Here is a 21,736-nt window from a genome sequence, read left to right on the forward strand (position 1 = left end):
TTGCAGTTGGCTTTGCCGTGGGCCAGGTACAGAAATCTTGGCAGCTTCTGCGCTGTAAAATCATTATAACACTATTGTTTTTATTACAACTTTTTTACAGTCTAACCTGCAGTTATAAGTATCCCTAATTTGACTGCAAGAAAAGAACACTGGAGCAAATTTGGATTATTTTAGTGAGATGTGTTTTGTAACTTTTTGTTATTTTTTTTATTTTTTTGGGTGGGTGTCCCCTCAGTCAATCTGGGGTGCATTTCCAAAAACCACCATTAGCCAACTACGGTCACAAGTTTTGTTGTTACAAAGTTTGTTGTTAGTTTGTTGATCTGACGTATTCCAAATCCACTGTTCCAATGAACATTCGCAAACTGCGTCACAAACTTTTATGTTTGCAACTACACCTCTAGAGCTGTAGTTAGAAGCATAGTTCCTGGTCAGTGTTTCCTCTAGGATTTTTCCCAGCTGTGGCGGCAGGCCTTTTTTTTTTTTTTTTTTTTTTACACAGGTCTACCTGTGGCATTATTTTAATGACAAATGTCGTGAGCGCAGTATTACTAGTCAAGATTGCTGTTATGTAATAGCCTACAGCATGCGCATCTCGTTGCTTGCGCGCCGATTTCCTCTGCTCGTGCACAAAACTTCTTGCACGCCCCCTCAAATATAAGCCGCTTCAAGATCGCGCAGATCTTCTTGTGCTCTCTCAAATAACAGCTGCTGAAGTGCGATTTAGTGTGTTTATGTAACGAGTATGTCTCCAACATTTATTAGATTTGTTAGGAATATTTATGAATGTCTCCAATAAACCTATAGAGCGATATAAATGCGTTCTGAAGTCAAGTGAAACGGCTATACGTCATGTTTGCTGGCCTCATGCATCACGCACCTGTCAGTCAGTCAGCACGTAACCTTGAAGGGTTTAACAAATGACGCACAGCACTACTACGGTTACAGAAAAGTTTGCGCTGTTATAATTCACTTACCCTTTGATATGTGTGGGTGCGATTATTACCCACTATTAAAAAAATTTAAAATGTTTTAAATGGAAAGCTGTTATGTAGCTATGGCGGGATCAATTTTGGCATAGCCGCCCGCCATGGAAGAATGAATGTAGCGGAAACCATGCTGGTTGTGTTTTACTTCCAGTTATCCCCTTATGCCCTATTTATTTAGAACATCCCTACATTTAAATTTGGAATGATTTAAAAAAAAATGGAAGAATTAAGGTCATCACTCCTATGTGTCAAAGTACTTTTACAGTTCAGTTTAGTTTGCGATCTTCGTATTGACACTTGCGCACCATTCACATTGCTCTTCGCCAGTGCAATCATTTATGCCATTTTGAACGCAGCCCTGGCTCATGACAAAAGCTATAGTTGACTTATTATTTAAATGCGGAACTTGCGTTATTTCTCCAAAGCTTGTAAAAACAAAACTTTATAGACCATTTTGAGGGATGTAAAGTGAAACAATGATCCCAACGTACTTCCTGTTTTACAATTTTATTTTCTATAGCTTCTGAGAATCCAAAAAGGGGCACATACTGATAAATAATGGTATGATATTGGTTTTAACCTCTAGTTATGATTGAATTGCCTCTTGTTACAGTTCTGAAATTGTTTGACAACAAGCAGGAAATATTTATGGGCCAAAGACATGACCACATTGAAATGGTCTATAGCACACGTTAATTGTTTTCATTTATAGTAGGCTATTTGTTAAGAAATGTGTCTGTAATGTAGGCCTTCATGACAAGGGCCTGTTGGTTAGAACATTTCTGCAGTGGTTTGAATGTGTAAAATTGTAAAAGTAGACTTTTCAATAAAATAAAATTGTTACTCCACCTATCAATTGATAGATCTTTGACAAAGTGACTACGGTTTTGGGAAACACTTGTCACTACATCTTTTTTTTTTCCCCCAAACGATGCATCATCCTGTTATAGTTGATCCACCAGTATGAAACACACCGCTGAATCGTTCAGGAATGGAAGTCACTGTGGCCTCGTCCCGACTAGATCCATTCTGGTGTATCATGTTTTATAAAGACTTGACAGGAGCCGGAGAGACTTTGCCAGTGAGTCACTCCAGCACTGGTCTGACTGTGAGATACACGCTGCAGGGGAATAGCGGTCCGTCCACACACTCCATCAGATGTCATAACACGTTTCTCTCTGATCCTGTTTTCTCATTTCTTTAAGCTCAGAGACATCCAGTTAGCTCTCAATGTTCCCATTTCGGTTATTTATGACCGTCTAAACGTCAGCTGACTTAATACTTTCTGATGTTCATGGGTTTCTCTTGAAACCTGCGGGCTTGTAGAAAGATGAAATAGTAAGGCTTTTGAGAGCGCGGTGAGGTGACATGAGGTTTCATTAGCAGGAAGTGGAGGTGTGGGGATTGCCAGATTAGTGAGGCAGCGGTGGTAGTAGCCGGAGTGTGATTACTAGAAAGGCAAAGACATTTTGGCCCTCCTTTGGTATCAATTACCAGGCTGACCTTTAACACACTTCAATCGAAAAACAACTGGCTGAGGAACAAGTATTGATTGTGGAGGTGCAGGATGGTTTGCGGCAATGATGTGTTTTGTCTGCTGAGCTCTACACTCGCTGTACTCTTTCCCACATTACTTGGTGATGGGGCTTCATTTAGTGGTGAGGTCACCTGATCACTGCGGGTCAATGAGCTCACGTTGTTCTTTTTCCTCTACTCGCGCACCATTATCTGAGCATCTTGGTAAAGGAAACTAGTGGTCATAGTAAGCCATGGAGCGTGTTTTTGGTTACTGTCTTTATCTGTAATGTAAATTGATGTACCAGGGTTACATTTAAAGTCATTTTGACAACTTTAGCAGTCGTCACTACAAACTTTTCCAAAACTAATAGTATTCACAATTTCTATAAGCTTTAAAGTAGGGGATTGTGATATGAATATTTTTGATTGTAATTCATTGAGGCCTTAAAACAACCCTACAAGTCCATATTTTCAAATTTTAAGTAATAATACTTTTATAATTTGGATTGGGAACATTGTTTATTTCACTTGAAGCTTCTCAATTCTAAGGAGATTTTTTTCAGTGTCGGTATTAAAAATCAAAATCTAAAAGATCTGATTCCATTATCTTTGTTTTAGTGTTGTAATATAGCTAGAGTAAGAAAGATGAGATCCTTGCAGAATGATATACAAAACAAAAAGTAACACTGTAAGAACCTGATGAACATATTGAGCTTGGAGGTCTAAGATCGGGGTTTCAAACAGACAACCCTGGAACAGGCTGGTAACATCTAGGGTGGAGAGGTGACCTTTTCTTCTGTGGTGGTACTCCGGGCCCCCTGGTTCACTGTATTTACATGAGATAGTAGAAAACATAACTCGACATAACATAAATCCGACGTAATTTGATGTTTTTGAGTGATACAAAACAAAAAGGTATTCAATGATTTGCAGTCCATAAAAATGGATCAGTTCAAGGATTTATCAATTGTAGATTGCGTAGATCAGGGGTCACCAATCTTGGTCCTGGAGGGCTGGTGTTTCTGCAGGGTTTAGCTCCAACTTGCCTCAACACACCTGCCTGGGTGTTTCAAGTATACCTAGTAAGACCTTGATTAGCTTGTTCAGATGTGTTTGATTAGGGTTGGAGCTACAATCTGAAGGACGCCGGTCCTCCAGGAACTAGTTTGGTGATCCCTGGTGTAGATGGATTCAAGTTATCTTCTATATTGCCTGCAGGCGTTCTCGGATGTATGTCGGTTTCTGAGTTTTTTTATTTTTTTCTTTTTATTTCTCGTCTTGTGATAAGAAATGGCTTCTCGTGATTTTATTTATCCTCACAGAACCTTTTTTTTCCACCATGTCTGTGTTGGCATCTTCAGATGTATGATGTGTGAGAACCCATCTTCATAGTACACATGTAGTCTCGCTGAATAGGGAGTTTGGAATCGTATTTTCTTGTCGTTAAGTACTTTTTTCATCTGCGAGAAATCCTTTTTCTAAAGAACCGCGGGAGGATTATCATGATCGATGTAAATTTTTTTTTGTTATCGCTGGAAGATTTCCTTTTTCACACATGCCTTCCGGATGACTTCTTCTTTTGTTCTATACCTGAGAAATTTCACACTGATCAATCTAGGTTTTGCATTTGTTCCGGGTTTCAGCACGAGCGCCCCATGGGCTCTTTCTACTTACAGTTCCGTTTCTGGAGGAAAATCCAAGGTGTCACACAGCAGTTGAAATCAACCATGGAGTTTCTCTCTGCATCTTCAGGCACGTTGTATATCCTTATATTATCTCTTCTTGATCTGCCTTTTTGATCAATCTGTTTGCTTTCCTATTGTGATTGTATTTTGATGATTTACTACATTGTTTCTTGCACATTTTGCGTTCGAGTTTCAATTTCAATTTTCAATTTTGTCTCTTTTATCCTACTGGCGGTTGTTCTTCTTGCATAAGTTTTGAATTTCCTCTAGGATTTGTTCCAGATTAGTCTGTGTGTTGTCTGGATTACTGTACTGTTGGTGATTAGCCTTGTTTTGCTGTGTTTCAGCGGTGCCTTCTTAAATTTCCAAGATTTCCATGTTGGGTTTCCTGCTCTTTTTTTTTTTTTTTTTCTCTCGTTTTCATTATTGTCCCACTACTGTAGATTATTTTAATAACAGTTTTGGGTATTTATCAAACTAAAGTGTAATTATTAATAGAGTTGACGGAGGAGACTACGCTGCTATTCCCTCAGTCGCCAGAACTGGAAGCCATTTATTTTTATTTTAATATAGTAAAAAGAAAATTATGGCTAATATTGAGCATTTCTTTCAGCTTTTATTATTATTATTATTATCATATGTAAAAACAGAAAATACAGTATGAACGATGTACAATACATAGACCTTACAGTACAGGCAATAACAATTATTAACAAAACACAAAATGTTAAACAAGTAAACATCAACAGACATAGCAAAATATTGTTGTTTATTTAGAAAAGCTGGCGCAGCACACCTGTGTATTTATTACTTAAAAACTGTTCTCGCTCTCTGCCCTCCTGCGATTATAAATAAATATAGAAACAAATAGACTCATGCTTGCTGTGGTTTACACTGGACTGGCGGGAAATATGCATTGATACAGCTTTATCATGTATAATTTGTGGTTCATTTTGATAGGTTAACTGTTTTTGTGGTGTTTAGCTCTACTTAGCGCGTTCAGAGAGAGAGAGAGAGAGATCACATATACAGTTCTTCCATTCTCTTTTGCTGGATTTTTCCCTGGTTTTTGTCCTTTTTTATTCAAATACGGTTTTCCAGCATATCTCAAAACCTTGCTTACTCTGTCCCTTCATATGTTCATGTCTACTTTCTTTTTTTGCAGAGGATTTGCCTTTTTATGTTCGAAGCAGACATGACAACAAGCGGCATCTCTATTCTTTTTAGTGGACATAAATGTTTTTACTGCGTGCATGCAAAGTTCACACACAATTAATGTCACATGGTTCTCATAAATTATTATTTTTTGGACTTGTACAGTTGTTTATCACAAACACTCAACTAAAATGTCAGCATGATCTGCTTTTGAAGAAATAAGGTAGTATCGTGCTAAGCTGTCTAAGGTGCCATTCTTGTGCCTCAATGTACTGTACAATGCGATATATATTCACATCGGGCGAGGAAAAGGCACAGGCACATTTTCAAAATGACATAAGCATGTAAGTTACATGTACCTTAAAGCCTACTGGTTAAACATTTTCATCTGCATGCTGCACATGGACTTTTGTTCTTGGTTTTGTGCTCTGTGTGTGCACACTACACAGTGTCACATTACAGGACTGTTATCTTTCACAACAGATTGTGCTACTTCTATCAAAACCTCACAAGATTCACATAGACACATTTGGGTAATGTGTGTAAAGTGAAATTTAATGGCTAAGAGAAAAAACGATGTGTGACGATGAGCGAAGTTTTTAAAATGAACTACTTAAGTAGACTGATAGACTAATAATTGTGTTAGCTCACTCTGATGTCGCAAATTTGTATTAGATGTATTAAAGAATGAAGATGACCAAAGAATTGCTCACTGTTGATAGTAGGAACCTACTCTGGGAGTCAGTTGGGACATTACTCAAAATAAATGATGTTTAACATTAGACAGAATCTCCTTGATTAAATGATGTATTTTTAATTTTGTCTATTATAACATCAGTAAACCAACAAAATCAATATTTTATTGTAGTTGTTTAGGTTTCTTAAATGCTACTGCTAAATACACCTCCTCTACTTGAAAAATAAGTCACCATTTGTTTTATTTGTGTGCTTTTTTTAATGTGATTCTTAATTTTTGTCATTGAAGTTTTGTCATTTATTTATAAGTATTTTGTTTCTCTAAAAACATTTTTTTAATTAGAGAATTACTTTGGCCTACTGCACAGACAAATGTATAGTATAGTAATGTATAGTATAGGTATAGTTAAACCAACCTCACAAAGAATCGAGCTAAAATTGTGAACTATTCTTGAAATATTTTTGTGATATGATATTTGTGATATTGATATTTTGTCACACGCCTGCTTAACTTGAGTTTCTGATCAAATAAAAGGCTTCTCTTTGGCACTTGTTTAGAGCTGACTTTTAGATTCGTTTTGTCAATCAAATCACAAGTGGACTCTAAATATAGGTCTAAACAGGTTCTGAAACATTTAATCTTGTCCACCTTTGACCACTTCCGAGGGTAGTCAAAACAGAACAGTTTTTCATGGTGTACATTTTCATGTGTTTGGACTGTCACAAAACATTTCCTACTCTCCACTTACTGACCTAGCATGAATATTATGGGCCATTTTGTCAGAAAGGGCATTAAAAAGTATTCAAAACGCACCGATTCTGAGTAGAATTCTATCCGTTTACCGCATTTTATTTGTACTTGGATCACATCCATTTCATTCATTTGCTTTCACACTTGCTTACATCCTCTGTAACATTGCTTCCTTCATTGTTTAGTATGCATGTCGCACTGACTACTTCTATGAATGTCATGTAGATTGTGATGAAATTTCTTGATGAAATCAAAACACAAGTTAAGGCTGGTTTATACTTCTGCGTTGAGTGATCGGTGTGACCCACAGTACAAGCCTTGCACATAGCCGAACATTTATATTCATGCATGTTTGTGTTGCTCTGCAATAGCACTTCCGACATGTTAGCTGACAGTAGGTTTTTGTTCCTCTGTGTTGAGTTTCTTTGCAAGTGTTGTTTTTTTTTTTTAAACGCTACAAGTAGCTAAATTTAGCTTATTAAGAGGCAGGAACAGGGAGATGTGTAACAACTTTAATCATAAGGTAAACACAAAACCTTTCATATGAAACTACTTCGTGGGACTGGACACTTGTAAACACTTGCTCCATCGAGCTTGTGGCTCTCAGCACTGGTACCAAGCCAACCAATCACAGAGCTTGCACTACACATTATTGCGGCGTGTATAGGGCTGCAGGATTAATCAAAAAAAGATCACGATCTCGATTCGACCCTACACACGATCTTAATTCAGCTTTTCTACGATTCAGGCAAATATATTTTCAAGGTCAGGAGTGAAGCTTAAAGGTGGCCGCAGACGAACATGAACACCTTTAAATGGCGTTAAAAGTGTCACATACTGTATTTATAAGGTATAATTCACCCAGAAATGTCATTTCAGTCTCATGTAATGATTTATTTGTGGCCGCAAAATCACACGTGAGCTGACCACGAGCTACAGAGAAGGGTTGCACGTAGCACGCCAATTATGGCTACTTTAGTGAACAAAACCTGCATATGCTGTGAATAACAAGTTATAAAATTGTAAATAAGTTCAGTTTGTTGCGCAGAGCGATCGTTTGAGAGCCACGCTGAAAGAATGATTTGCGTGTGTGTGTGTTTTATCACAGTGACAGCAGCCATGAGCCGCACTGGGAAGTGAAAGTGAAATCTCTGTGCACGTCATTTAAATGATCATAACGCATTTTACAGTTATGATTACGACAAGCATTTGAAATGTTTTTTGGTTTTCTTTAATAGCTAACACAGTGTTGTGCATGAAAATAAATGTTTTACAGTGTTAGTATAGCTACTCTAGCTTATATAATGCAAAAATGTCTGATTTTACCAGTGAAATCAAATGGTCTATTAATGCTGACATTGACAAATAACAAGCACATGTCTTAAACATTATAATTCAGTTTTATAATTATGAATAGTTGTATTCTGATGTCATCATTTTACTGTGAATTAACAAAACAGGACATAGTCTCTTCAAGTCCACCATAATGATTACAAAATTTAGCATTTTAAGCAACAGTAGACCTATACATAGACCTATTATCATCAGTGTTGCTTTACCATATCATTACTTTAGAATTATAAGGTTCTGTCTGACATTTTTGTCAATTTAGTTATTGACATATTCTTATTAAATGACAACTTATTGTTTACATTTTAAGACCTAAAAAAAATGTTGCACACATACTGTTTGCTTTATGGATTGCAAAAACTTTGAAGCTCAATATCTCAAAATCATTCAGAACCCAGATAGAACCTTAATATTCCATGGTTATGATATGTTTGAGAATTAACATTAATAATAGCCTACTTATATAAACCTTTGTTTTAAATCTAAAGAATCGTGAGAGAATAGTGATCTCGATTTTAAGCAAAACAAAAAAGTGATTCACATTTTAGCCAGAATCGTGCAGCCCTAGGCGTGTAGTTAAATTTTTATGAGAGGTGCGGGTCAGTGTCAGCCACGGCAAGGACTATGCGACTGTGCAAAGGTTCTGCTGGACCATACCCATGCACTTGACGCAGAAGTCACTACTGCTGACACTACGCAATGAAAACAAGCATCTTCCAATCATTTTGTCTGCTTCATTTATTAATTATTAATAATGATTATAATTATTAATAGTTCTTACAGTCCTGCATTCGAATCTTATAATCTTGTATTCAGAACCGAGTGCCCTTTTCTTTTTCACTAATTAAATATGAAATGAAACTACTATTACAACATTTTTATTTATTTTCTCTGGCTGTCATGAATTATAGTCATCTTCAGTTGCCGTTGAAAAGGCTGAAAATTTATTATACAGATTTATGACTTGGTCTTAAAGGCTGAAATTATTAATGTCTTGATTTACATTATAAAGACTCTCTGGCCAATTCAGTGAAAAAGCTGACTGATTTGCTATTCCTGCAAATTGCAGTCATTTTTATCAGACATACTCCAATATTTGTGCCACAGCTGTCTAGACGGCACCTACTTGGACAGAGTACAGTGTAATGACAGCAGCCGGGTCCTGTTTTAAAATCCAGAACGAGTCCTGTTGAAGATGTCAATGATTCAAACCGCATCAGGGGATAATTAGACAATCCATGTGTAATTACTTAAGCAAACACTAACCTTTTGAATAATGCTTTTTTGAGGGGGGCAGAGAGGATGTGCCGGCAGTTAAGTATAATTGAGATGATGGTGATGATTACAATGATGGATCTGATGCAGATGGCTTAGACATAAATGAAAGGGCTAATGACTGTGATTTGCTTGCTTCACAGAGAGCCCAGCGAGGAGTGCAATGGAATTAGCGGTGCTCTCTCTGTGGAGCCCGCGCCCGGCTCGAGACTGAACGAGTGGTGTCCTGCGCCACCCCCTCCCATCCCTCTGCCCGCGCTCCACCCCGCCAGTATGGGGGACGGCCTGGACGCAGTTCAGATGTCGGGGAGCAGCAGCAGTCAGGGGCAGCCCTCGTCCCAGGCCCCTTCTTCCTTCAACCCGAATCCCCCAGAAACCTCCAACCCCACCCGGCCCAAGCGCCAGACCAACCAGCTGCAGTACCTGCTGAAGGTGGTGCTGAAGAGTCTTTGGAAGCACCAGTTCGCTTGGCCTTTTCATGCTCCTGTCGACGCCGTTAAGCTAAATCTGCCTGTAAGTTTTTAAATTTACATTTACGGTGCTGTCATGTATTTGATGGGTTAAAATAAATGTTTCTTACTGTCCTTTGCCACTGAAATGGTGCTAAATGTCATGCTGAGGTTCTGTGTTACTACATATAATATTTACAAACCAACCACATCAGTGCCTTTTGTTTACATTTGTCAGTTGTATTAGAGCTACTTTTGGTTAACCTATCAGTCTGATTTTAGGCTTATGACGGTATCAGATTTTCTTGTTGTGAGATTATTGCTGAAGTTTTTATCATAGTATACAGTGTTATCATGATGTTAACCAAAACTGCAAAAAAGGAGAGTACTTTAACATGTAGAAGATCGATTTATTGTATATAGATGTTTATTTTTTATTTTTTTTATAAAATACAATAGGTGGGACTTTACAATAATCTTCTAAGTAAACATCAGTTACTCGATTTTACTTACTCCCAGGGCCATTTATATCGGAGTTGATATTTAGCCACACCATGTTGGTATCTCATAACATCTAAATTTTCAAGGTGGGCCCTTAAAGTGCAGCACCAGGACACACACACATACATTACGGATAATTTAGATTACCCAATTCAATTGTAGCGCATTTATTTGGACTGTGGGGGAAACTGGAGCATCCAGAGGAAACCTATGCCATCAGAAATCCCAACTCACCCAGCTGAGACCCAGACCAGCAACCTTCTTGCTGTGAGGTGACAGAGCTACCCACTCTGCCACCCTAATATTGAGTAATTGTTGACATTACTCCAGACTTTAGAGTACATGCTCCTTCAGAAATCACTAATATTTATTATTATTGTTATTAGGAATATTATTAATGGTTATAGCAATACAAGCAGTATTGACTTTTGTTATAATTTTATTTCAAACTACATACAATAAGTAATAAATAAATATTTAGTTAATAAATATTTAACAATTTAACAGTTTTTGTTTTTTACATTTAATAAATGGCGCCTTGATGAGCAGATTAATTTTATTTAAATCATTAAATAAAATAATATTTAAAAAAATCAACTGACCCCAAACTTTTGATCGGTAGTGTAAATTTTGATAAATATTTCAGCATGCAGTTGGCAAGATTAGCAATAAAGTATTCATGTTTGAACTATTTGGTTAAACAGTTAAGTCCCCAAGCATTTGCGTATACATCGCTGAATATACAATCTGAATATTCTTAAAGCACAAGTAATAATAAAAAAAGAAAAAAGTCAAGTTTCCAAATGATCAATATTGTTGATGTTCATTATCATGACATATTGAATAACTAAATATTGGCGTGATGAGTATACATGGCAGTAGACATAATCAAATATTTAATGCGTATTATTACCAAGGTAATTTTAAGCATAGTCACCCTAGATCAGAGATGCCTAAACTAGGGCCTGCAGACTAAAGTTGGCCCATGGTAAGCTTTGTTTTCCCTCTCTGAGAGGAGAGGGAGAATAATGGGGAGATTAATTAAAGTTAACGTAACCCTTTGTTTGTTTTATTGTTAAAAGCTAGCTGAAGTTAAATGGTTCCATTAAATGCTGTAAATGAATCAGATTTTGTTTAAATTAACATAATGTCATTTGACACTGCCGAGACTTTGGTGAGCAAATCAAGGCAAAGGCAGATTCTGCTTGACTTGTGTATTCAGCATTGAAATCCACTGTTAACAATGTGATTGTTTTTATTGCCATAAGGTATCATTTAAAATGTTTCACTGCATTAGTTAATTTAATTTAAAGTAATGTTTTCTATTTATTTTGACATGTTATAAAATAAATTACGAAATGACCTGTGGCAGCTTTATTTACTGTAATACAGTTTGGTATATTCACCCTCAGCCCACTGCACTCATTGACATTTGGTTTTTGACCCTTCATTCCAAAAAAGTTTGATCACCCCTGCTTTACACGGAGAGTTCTCCGTCTTGTGTTTGGATTGTTTAAGCCAAAAATCGTCCTGCTGTGAGATTTGACTGGTGTGTTCACATGCAGGATTTAGTCAAGCAACATTTGCATAGTCCAGATCTAATAGTCCGATCTTGCAGAAGTTATCACAACTTATGAAATAAATGCAAAAGTAAATGAATAAATAAATTAGAGAACATAAACTTTGCACTGATGTGTTTAAATGAAAATTTTGAAGTTCTTGCAAATATACTGAGTAGTTTGAGTCATGCCTTTTGACTGTACAAACAAATTGGTTTACTTTCAAACTGAATGATTTATTGCTTTTAAACATTGTGTAAAATTTGAATTAATCTAACAATTGTTGCAGTGTAACCGTTCAAATCTATGAATAATATTAGAGAGGAGGAGAACGAAAATGTAAGACCACTTCACTGATGGGAATGGTCTGTTTTGTTTAGCTTTTTTTTTGCCTATAGGTACAGGGCTCGAAATTGCGACCGTTTTAGTTGCATATGCACCTGAAATTTTATCTATGCAACCTCAATGTATTTGGCAGCATTTTTGCGACTGCATAAATTTGTTGTTGTGCAAAATGTTCACCGCATGCTCTGATTTAGGACACATTGTCACAGAACACATCTTTGCACTTGAGCCAAACACAGCGCTCAGGAATTATTTAAAACACTCGCAATGCCTGCCCCATGTTTAAGCTCTTCTGATTGGCCCACTGCTCTAGAACTGAACGCGCATGGATTGGTTAATATTAGCTGTCAATCACGCAGTCATTGCCTTCCTTCATATGACAGGGAGCTACAACTGTGAAAATGTAAAGCGCTGAAGAGAGAATAAAAATAACACTGACAGATTTTAAGAAACCACCTAAAGTTACAAATAATGGCACATCTGATTAGTGATCATGGTGAATATTACACTTTTTAAATAGTAGATAAAAGACATCCATTGAGTTATAGTCCGCTATAAAAATGGTTAAAGCCATTCACTTAATAGTCTGTGGGACAGAGTTTGCACAGCGTTTGCCACTAAATCTACTCAATTTAAGAATGAGAGGTTTCTTTTTAATCCTTCATTTAATTGTCAGTGTGCTGGCATCCATGCAAGTGGCAGCTATATGTAAAACGTAACACTGTGTACACCATCGCAAAAAGAGCTTGCATTCACTGACATTGAACTAATATTGCAGCTCATAAAAATACTTGTATGGCTATAAGATGATATGTGCAAATAATAAGTTATGTCAATCGCATTTGTGCAATATCAGACACCATCTGTGAGAACAACACCGTTATTATTGAAGTTTCATTCATGTCAAGCCGTGCATGTAGGGCTGGTGTGGCATGCAGATTTTTTAGTTTTGATTAGTCACTGATTTCCAATACAATGAATGTGTTAATATAAAACTTGTATTAAATGTGCTCATAATTGGTGCGTGCGACAAAATTTTGGCTGGTGCTTCTAAATTTTTAAAGTTAGTAGCACCATTGCTATCAAGCAAAAAGGTTAGTTTCGAGCCCTGATGGATGAATTTGTTGAGATGGGATTTACTTTAGTTCAGAATCAGTAAATTTTGGCCCTATTTTGGGTAATAAGCAGTGATTGTCACTCTGTTGGTTACTTTGAGATCAGACATTTACTTCTTCCAAAGCTGCTTTTATTTTAAAATAATACGCTCTAGTAAACGCAATGGATTGTTTATCGTGCTGACTTTGCTATCTTCGTTTCCCAGGACTATTACAAGATAATCAAAAACCCTATGGACATGGGAACAATCAAGAAACGCCTAGAGAGCGCATTCTACACCAGTGCCCAAGAATGTATTCAAGACTTCAACACCATGTTTACCAACTGCTACATTTACAATAAGGTAGTGCTCAATGTTTCTGCTGCCATCATTGGTGATGGATTGGAGGGAATTTTGGGTGTGTGGTTAATGGTATGTGTCGCCCTCTGCAGCCTGGGGATGACATAGTCTTAATGGCCGAAGCACTGGAGAAGGTGTTCCTTACCAAGATTTCAGAGATGCCCCAGCAGGAGGTTGAAATATCCACCACGGCTGGCAAAGGTCGTGGCCGGGGCAGGAGGGATCCAGGTATAAATCTTGTATTATGTTTTACTGTCACTCACATTGCTGTGTTTTAGGCGACTGCCATGTGCAGCTATACTGGGCTGCAGTTCTTCAACTCTCATTGAAAATGAATGATGCCACTTGCTGTGAACTGCTGTCAGTACCTTTAGTGTCTTACATGTAGTTGTCACAGTTTAATAACTGCATAGGGTTTCCACGGGTCATGGAGTTTCTGGAATATCTCAGAATTTTAACAAATCAATTTCAGACAATAAAAATCAGGAAATTTATATATTTATATTTATATCATATCTAAGTCATGGAAAATAGTGGACTTATTATTATTATTTTTTTATTTTACTTTACCTTTATGGCCCGTTTACACTGAGTGGGACAGTACAGGTCGGTACAGGTCACCTTTATCAGGCTTGCGTTTCCACATCCAAAAGGGTACCAATTCTTTCAGTCGATGTCATTCTCGCTCAAATGTCAAAATAAAGCTGTACGGGTCATTCACATATCATATGAGAAGTATTTCTCAAAAGACAGATGCTTTATACACATAAATACTTAAATAAATGTTCATTACTAACTTTTCTATGAACATAATTTGATTATAACTTACTGTAACTTCTGCAATTATATAAAATAATTAAATGCAACGTATGCCAACACAAACGGACCCATACAGTCTCTGATATGTTACTAATTACAGAAAAACTACACACAGCAGACATTTATTCCTTATTTGGGTTAAAAAACAACATAAAATACAGCCCACAGTCAGTGCAAACCTCTCATCTGTATCTTAAATCCTTCAGTTATTCCGAGTTCATAGTAGTCCAAAAGGTGATGATAATAGTTAAAGATGGCAGTTTGTTCATGGTTTAGGTTACTGAAAAAATCATTCGCTCCTTTGTTGTTTTGTCCGACTTCTCCTTCTTTCACACGTCAGTCCCACATTTGTCCATTTCTGAAAGGATCTGCTGTCAGAAGCACATCAATAATCACACGCACGTATTATCAATAGGTCAATAAGTTTGTTATTTTAAATATAGATGCACACGAGATTTGTTCTCTGAAGAAAGTGAAACCATTCGCGCTTTAGACTGCCTTGTAAGCAACAATGGGGCACAGAGCAGATTCTGCTCTTCTTGGCTTTGTTGCTGTTTATCAAGACGACAACAAGGTTTGTTTAAGCTTGGGTCGACCATGGCTCGTTATTATATGCATACATTATTATGGTGTAATGTCTCGGCTGTGTATTTAAAAACAATTGGGCCATTATATACTGTATATACTGTTTTGAGAGTTGTTTACATTGTAAATGCCATATGTATTTGCTGTTTTTATTTCTTTCTTGCTTATCAAATGGCTATCAAATATATTAAAACAAGGATTTTGTACAACACTAAGCTTCATAAGTTGTTTTGTTTGGCTAAAAGTGAATAGAAGTGAACAAGACCAGAAGTCTTGACACATTTAAGTTATAAATGCCATTCCATACTTACTTGGAAAAATAGGATGAATAGGTCATGGAAGTTCAGTTTTTTAGTCAGTGTAAATCAGAGAAAATTAAGCAGTTTGGCTCAAAGTGGGAACCCCTGACTACTGCTGAAACATTTTTTTTTTGAATCTCTCTTTCTGTGTCATTAGACATGAACATGAAGGTCGGACCTGTTCTGGAGCCTTTGACTGCAAGCCCTCAAACACGTGGCCTTTCTAATCTTACCCCAGGGCCACAAACTAGAGGACCACCACAGGGTCCACCTACTTTACCTCCCCAGCCTATAGTGCAAATTCAAGCCTTGCCCCCTAGAGTGCCCCCTTCGCTTCCCACAATCCCTCTCCACGCGCCTCAATTAGGGCCGCCTTTTTCGTTGGGCCCCACTGACTGCAACCCACCGGCCCCCATCATAACGGCTGTGCCTCCCCCCACTCAAACCGCCCTGCCACCTGTGCACATTCAACAGAGCGCTGCTCCACCTATTCTACAAACTCCCATCTCAATACCTAACAAAGTAAGTTTAGCATTCGACATGGCATTCAGTGTCTGTTTTTGTTTTTTGAAGTGCGTCTGACTCACCTGTGTTATTTCATATCTGCACAGAGAAAAAGTCAGAAAAGGAAAGCAGACACAACGACACCTACGGCAAACGACCAGCTGAACGAGTCCTCACCCGCCGAGTCAAAGTCAGGCAAGACTCTTCCACGCCGGGATAATACACGACCAAGCAAATTACCCAAAAAGGAGGCACCGGACTCCCAGCACCATTGGACAGCCGCCCCTGGAACCCCTAGTCCCAAACAGCAAGAGCAGTTACGCTATTGCTCGGGCATCGTAAAGGACATGTTTGCTAAGAAACACGCAGCGTACGCCTGGCCCTTCTACAAGCCAGTGGACGTGGACACTTTAGGGCTGCACGACTACCATGACATCATCAAACACCCCATGGACCTCAGCACGATTAAGGTGAAAATCCTCCTGCTGGATCTCAACTAAAGGATGAGCCTTGTTTGCTCTTCATGCTTATTTGTTGAGGTTTCTCTTTGCTTGTACAGGATAAGTTGGAAACCAGACAGTACAGAGAAGCTCAGGAGTTTGCAGCAGATGTACGGTTAATGTTCTCCAACTGCTACAAGTACAACCCTCCAGACCATGAAGTGGTGGCTATGGCACGCAAACTACAGGTACGTCTACCTTGCAGTGTTGGGCAAACTACTTGAAAAATGTAGAGAGCTGATCTAGCAAACTAAGCTACAAACAACTTTGCAAAAGTAGCTAAGCTACATCTAAGCTATTTTTTGCAGTTTTCATTTTTAAATTGAAGCAACTTAAATTCAAGTCAATCATATCTCATATATGCCAGTTAAATGTGACCCAATGCCGATTTTTGTAGTAAATAACAGTAAACAACAACAACAGAGGAAACAAGGAGGAGGAAAGTGGTCAGTGGTCGATGGCAGAAGTAACATGCCTTCTTGGTTATGTAATTCAGTCATTCCGAGTTCATAGTATTTATGAACTCATAGTTTGTGATGACAAATTCTTCCATCGTGGCTAGTGTGGCGCAGATGCTAGAACCCGCCTTTACGCATGCGCAACGTCGTAAATTATATGGTGAGTGTAAACACATGAATAGGATATGGGTCACAATTAAAACAATGTCTAAATGGACCAGCAAACAAATCAGATATAGGCAACAAATCGCAATTAGACATCAAGACCTGACAGTGACTTAAGTGATCAATAAAACTGTCAATGAAACATATGAGGAATAATTGTTCAATTCAGTTTGTTACTCAAATAATAATATGTTGCACTAAACAAAAACAAATTGTAGTATGAAACAGCAAGAACAAACAATCCAATAAAACCAGGTGTTACACATTAAAAATACTACAGTAATTTATTGTAAAGTGAAATATTTAGGAATAAGCATTATAGTATATATATATATATATATATATATATATATATATATATATATATATATATATATATATATATTATTTATTTATTTATATCTATACTTATTAATAATAAGAAAATTGTCAATATTTGCAAAAATAAAATGGAAAAAACAGACAAAATAAACAATACACATAAATATTAGGATAGGGGTCTGCGCTGGACTGTTTTTATAGTCCCGCTCCCGCAAGGTTTTATTTCGCACCCGATTGCTCCTGCTGTATATTTAGTCTTTGTTCACCCACTGCTCGCATAGAATAATTTTTTTTTATCCAACCCTTCTGTTCCTGCTGAATTTAGATCTGGTTTCCAAAATCTCACATTTAAATTGGGTACTACCAAAAGGAAGAGGTAACAGATAAAACTGTAGGCTGTGCAAGGATTGTAGGCTAAATGTCAGTTTTGTTTGCCACTTTGTGATGAGACATGAGTGCCGCCTTAAACCTGAGGTTTAAGTCTATGACTGCCAAAGGGTAAAACTTTGAGGTATTGTCATTACGCAAAGGGTCATTTTTTTTCCAGTTGCATCTATGACGCATGAAAAAGTCTCCCGTACATCAGACTTGCCTGATGTGGTTTTCCTAACAGTAAACTGACCATTTTCTGATACAAGCTCAGTGTGCTCTGCCATGGTAAAGCCCACTCTAAGGACCGTTATACACATGATGCGCACACAAACTGCGTGCATAAAGCACGTGCAGAAAGCACTGGTCATGCGTTTATCTTTTGTAACAGTCATGTACCAGTGCTGTACCAGTGCTCAACACGAATGAGGAAATCACAGATATGCTGTTCCGAAATAAAGTCAAGACTCTGGAATGCTGTATTGTTAGACCGCTCGCTCCCTTTCAAATTACACCAGTAATTACTGTTGATTTAAATAACACCAGGTTTACTGACCTATATGGCATTTTATTCAGAAATATTGGAAATGCAGACCTCTGTTTCTGGGATAAAATGTTTTGTGTTATAAAACTTGACATTTTTAATAAGTAACATTAAAAAAAACTTACTTAAAGTGGGTCAGTAGGAGTATTTAAAGCTTTTACGTAAAAGTTTGAATTTGTTAATCTAATCTGGTTTGTTATGGCGATCTAATGCTGCAATCAACATGCGTGTTTTTTCCATTGTCTATTTGTGTGGATGGACATTTTATGATGCAAAAAAAAAGCACTTTCTTAATTTTCCTTTATGTTATTAGAATATAACCCCAAATATGCATTGCTGCATTCTGAAAGCAGGACGAAAAGCGTCTTACACTAGAGAAATAAAAGGTTTTCTTTTTTGTAGGATGTGTTTGAGATGCGTTTTGCTAAAATGCCTGATGAGCCAGAAGAAATGCTGGCCCCTGCTCCTGCGCCAGTGCTCCATCCGGCACCTGTAAAGACACAGCCGGTCATGGCCACTGCCTCATCCTCGGACACCTCCAGCGATTCGTCATCGGAATCCGAGTCCTCCACGGACGATTCTGAAGAGGAAAGAGCCCAGAGGCTAGCAGAGCTTCAGGAGCAGGTGAGTAGATCCACGATCTATCGTTACTGCTAGTTGTTCGTAAGAAAAACAGGTCTTCAGAAAACTGATTGGTCAATGTTGATACTGAAAGTAGAAACAAATGCTTTAAAACACGATGTTCTATTGAACGTATTCTTCAGGGTGGAAGTGCACTCGATTTTGTGATTGATTGGTTGATTGATTTAGTTTATTTTACTTAATTTACTTAATTAATTTATGTACTTTTATTGATTCATTTTTTAAATTTATTTACTTAATTTTTTTACAAATTTTTTATTTACTTAATTATTTATTTACTGTATTTTTTATTTCATTTTATTTGTTTATTTACTTTTTATTTACTTCTTAACTATATTTTAATTTACTTTTGTTTATTTATTTATTTATAATTTACTTTATTTATTTACTTTTATATATTTATTTACCTGCTTTATTTACTTACATTTTTATTAATTTACTTTATTTATTTACAATATTTTTTATTTAGTTAATTCTTTTTAATTAGTTTATTTTTTTATTTAGTTGCTTTATTTACTTTTTTTTTGTTTATTTACTTTATGTACTTTATTGACATTATTTACTTTCTTATTTATTTACTTTATTTATCAACTTTATTTACTTTATTTATTTTACTTTATTTACTTTATTTAATTTACTTATTACCTATATTTTTTATTTACTTTATTTTTTGTTTATTTTCTTTATCCACTTATTTATTTTACTTTATTTACTTTATTTTTTTAACTTTATTTACTTAATTTTTATTCAGTTACTTAATAACTTTTTTATTTACTTATTAACAAAAAATTGTATTTACCTGTTTAATTTTTTTTACTTTATTTACTTTTTATTTACTTAACTATATTTTTAATTTATTTTATTTGTTTTATTTTTTGTTTATTTACTTTTATTTATTTATTTACTTTATTTATTTTACTTAGTTTTTTACTTTATTTACTTAATTTTTATATATTTTTTATTTACTATATTTTTAAATGTACTTTATTTAATTTTATTAGTTTATTTATTTTTTATTTTTTTATTTTATTTGCTTTTTATTTACGTATTAACTATATTTTTATTTACTTTTTTTGTTTATTTACTTTATGTACTTTTTAATTTTTTATTATTTTATTTACTTTTTAAATATATTTTCTTTTATTTTATCTACTTTATTTACTTTTTTATTTATTTATTGTATTTACTTTTTTATTTACTTTTATTTTTTGTTTATTTACTTTATGTAACTTATTTAAATTATTTACCTTATGTACTTTTATTTATTTATTTATTTATTTTAGTTTTTAGTACTTGCGATTTAATTGCCTATGAGTGAAATGACTCGGAATAATAAACACCAGAAAATAGTCAAACTGCTTGCTATACAAACAAGTGTGTTCTCTAACTATACATAAAAAATTAAAGAGTATAATAAGCAAAGATCAATTTGCAACATCATTCAGCACAACAAGCTGTATTAATGTATAAAAATCAATGGAAGTCAATAAAATCAGAAGTCTCGAGCCATAAAGGATCCGAAGACTGCGCCCGCTCATATCTGAAAAATAAGGTCAATACTGTCCACTGAGCAACTTTAATCTCCCTGTTTGTTTTCGTCTTTCTTGTTCCTCAGTTGAAAGCGGTTCATGAGCAGCTGGCTGCCTTGTCCCAGCCTCAGGCCAGCAAACCAAAGAAAAAGGAGAAGGAAAAGAAGGAGAAGAAGAAAGACAAGCACAAAAAGAAAGCAGGAGTCATGCCGGCACTGGAAGAGATCCTGGAGCCGCCTCCTGCCCTCAAGCCTCAAGGAAAGCCCAAGAACAAGGATCCTCTGCCTAAGAAGTCTAAGAAGCTTAGGTGGGCTCAGACGTTTGATTTGTGCACATTATAGGCAAGAAAGTAGCCAAGATTTTGTTCACTGAATTTTGGACAACCTAAAAGTTTTGCTCTCTTTCTTTTAACTGTGTTATATTATTAAAAATTAGTTGTTTTTGTTCTTTTACACCCTGCAGCAAGAAGGAGGGAGGAAAGGGCACCCGCTCCATGGCTCCTCCAGGTGCTGCCCCACCAACCCTGCAGCCTGTGCCAGGTCTGGATACTGAAGAGGATCTGGGTCTTACTGGAGGGGCTGCGATGGCAGGCATGGCCGCAGGGGAGAAGTGTAAACCCATGTCCTATGAAGAGAAGAGACAGCTGAGTCTGGACATTAACAAGCTGCCTGGAGACAAGCTGGGCCGAGTGGTTCATATCATTCAGTCCCGCGAGCCTTCACTCAAGAACTCCAACCCGGACGAGATTGAGATCGACTTCGAGACGTTAAAACCTTCAACGCTGCGGGAGCTGGAGAGATACGTGTCGTCCTGTCTTCGCAAGAAGAAGAAACCAGCCGGTGAGTGATCAGAGCAACACTCAAGGGCCTGTTGAGTCAGAGTGGATTCATTCCAAAACATTCAGTGTTATCAATGTGTGCATGCAATAGTAGATAGTGTGTCTCTAAAACAGGGTTCCCACGGGTCGTGGAATTTCTGTAGTTTCTGGAAATTTAAAAGGTCTTGCCGACATTCAAAGTCAGGGAGATTTAGAAGTTTTTGTGTTCAAGTCATGGAATATCAGGAAATTTTTACTTCCCATTTATCAAAATGTGTTTTTCTTTATCGTGTTTTTTTTTTTTTTTATCATGTTGTTTCACATGTTTCACGTCACTGTTGTTATGGGTAGAATAATTTTTCTTTCTTTCGTTTTTTATTTACTCATTTATTTTTTAATCTTTCACAGTATTTAAATCCCAAAGATCAATACAGTCTGTAAACTATACCTTGTAA

General features: G+C 36.5%; 1 protein-coding gene across 6 annotated transcripts in view; it reads left to right on the top strand.

Annotated features, from left to right (window-relative positions):
• The window catches only part of brd4 (bromodomain containing 4), a 111,563-nt gene that overhangs the window by 69,692 nt on the left and 20,135 nt on the right, over nt 1-21,736 (top strand). For all 6 annotated transcript variants that reach the window (XM_068217462.2, XM_073943215.1, XM_073943218.1 and 3 more), the window contains 9 exon segments: nt 9,563-9,932; nt 13,595-13,732; nt 13,822-13,957; nt 15,590-15,954; nt 16,044-16,406; nt 16,496-16,624; nt 18,696-18,917; nt 20,551-20,771; nt 20,927-21,303. In XM_068217462.2, the coding sequence (XP_068073563.2) occupies nt 9,693-9,932; nt 13,595-13,732; nt 13,822-13,957; nt 15,590-15,954; nt 16,044-16,406; nt 16,496-16,624; nt 18,696-18,917; nt 20,551-20,771; nt 20,927-21,303 (2,191 nt within the window). In that variant the 5' untranslated portion in view covers nt 9,563-9,692.

The sequence above is a fragment of the Danio rerio genome, chromosome 3 (assembly GCF_049306965.1).
Source record: "Danio rerio strain Tuebingen ecotype United States chromosome 3, GRCz12tu, whole genome shotgun sequence".
Lineage (NCBI taxonomy): Eukaryota > Metazoa > Chordata > Actinopteri > Cypriniformes > Danionidae > Danio > Danio rerio.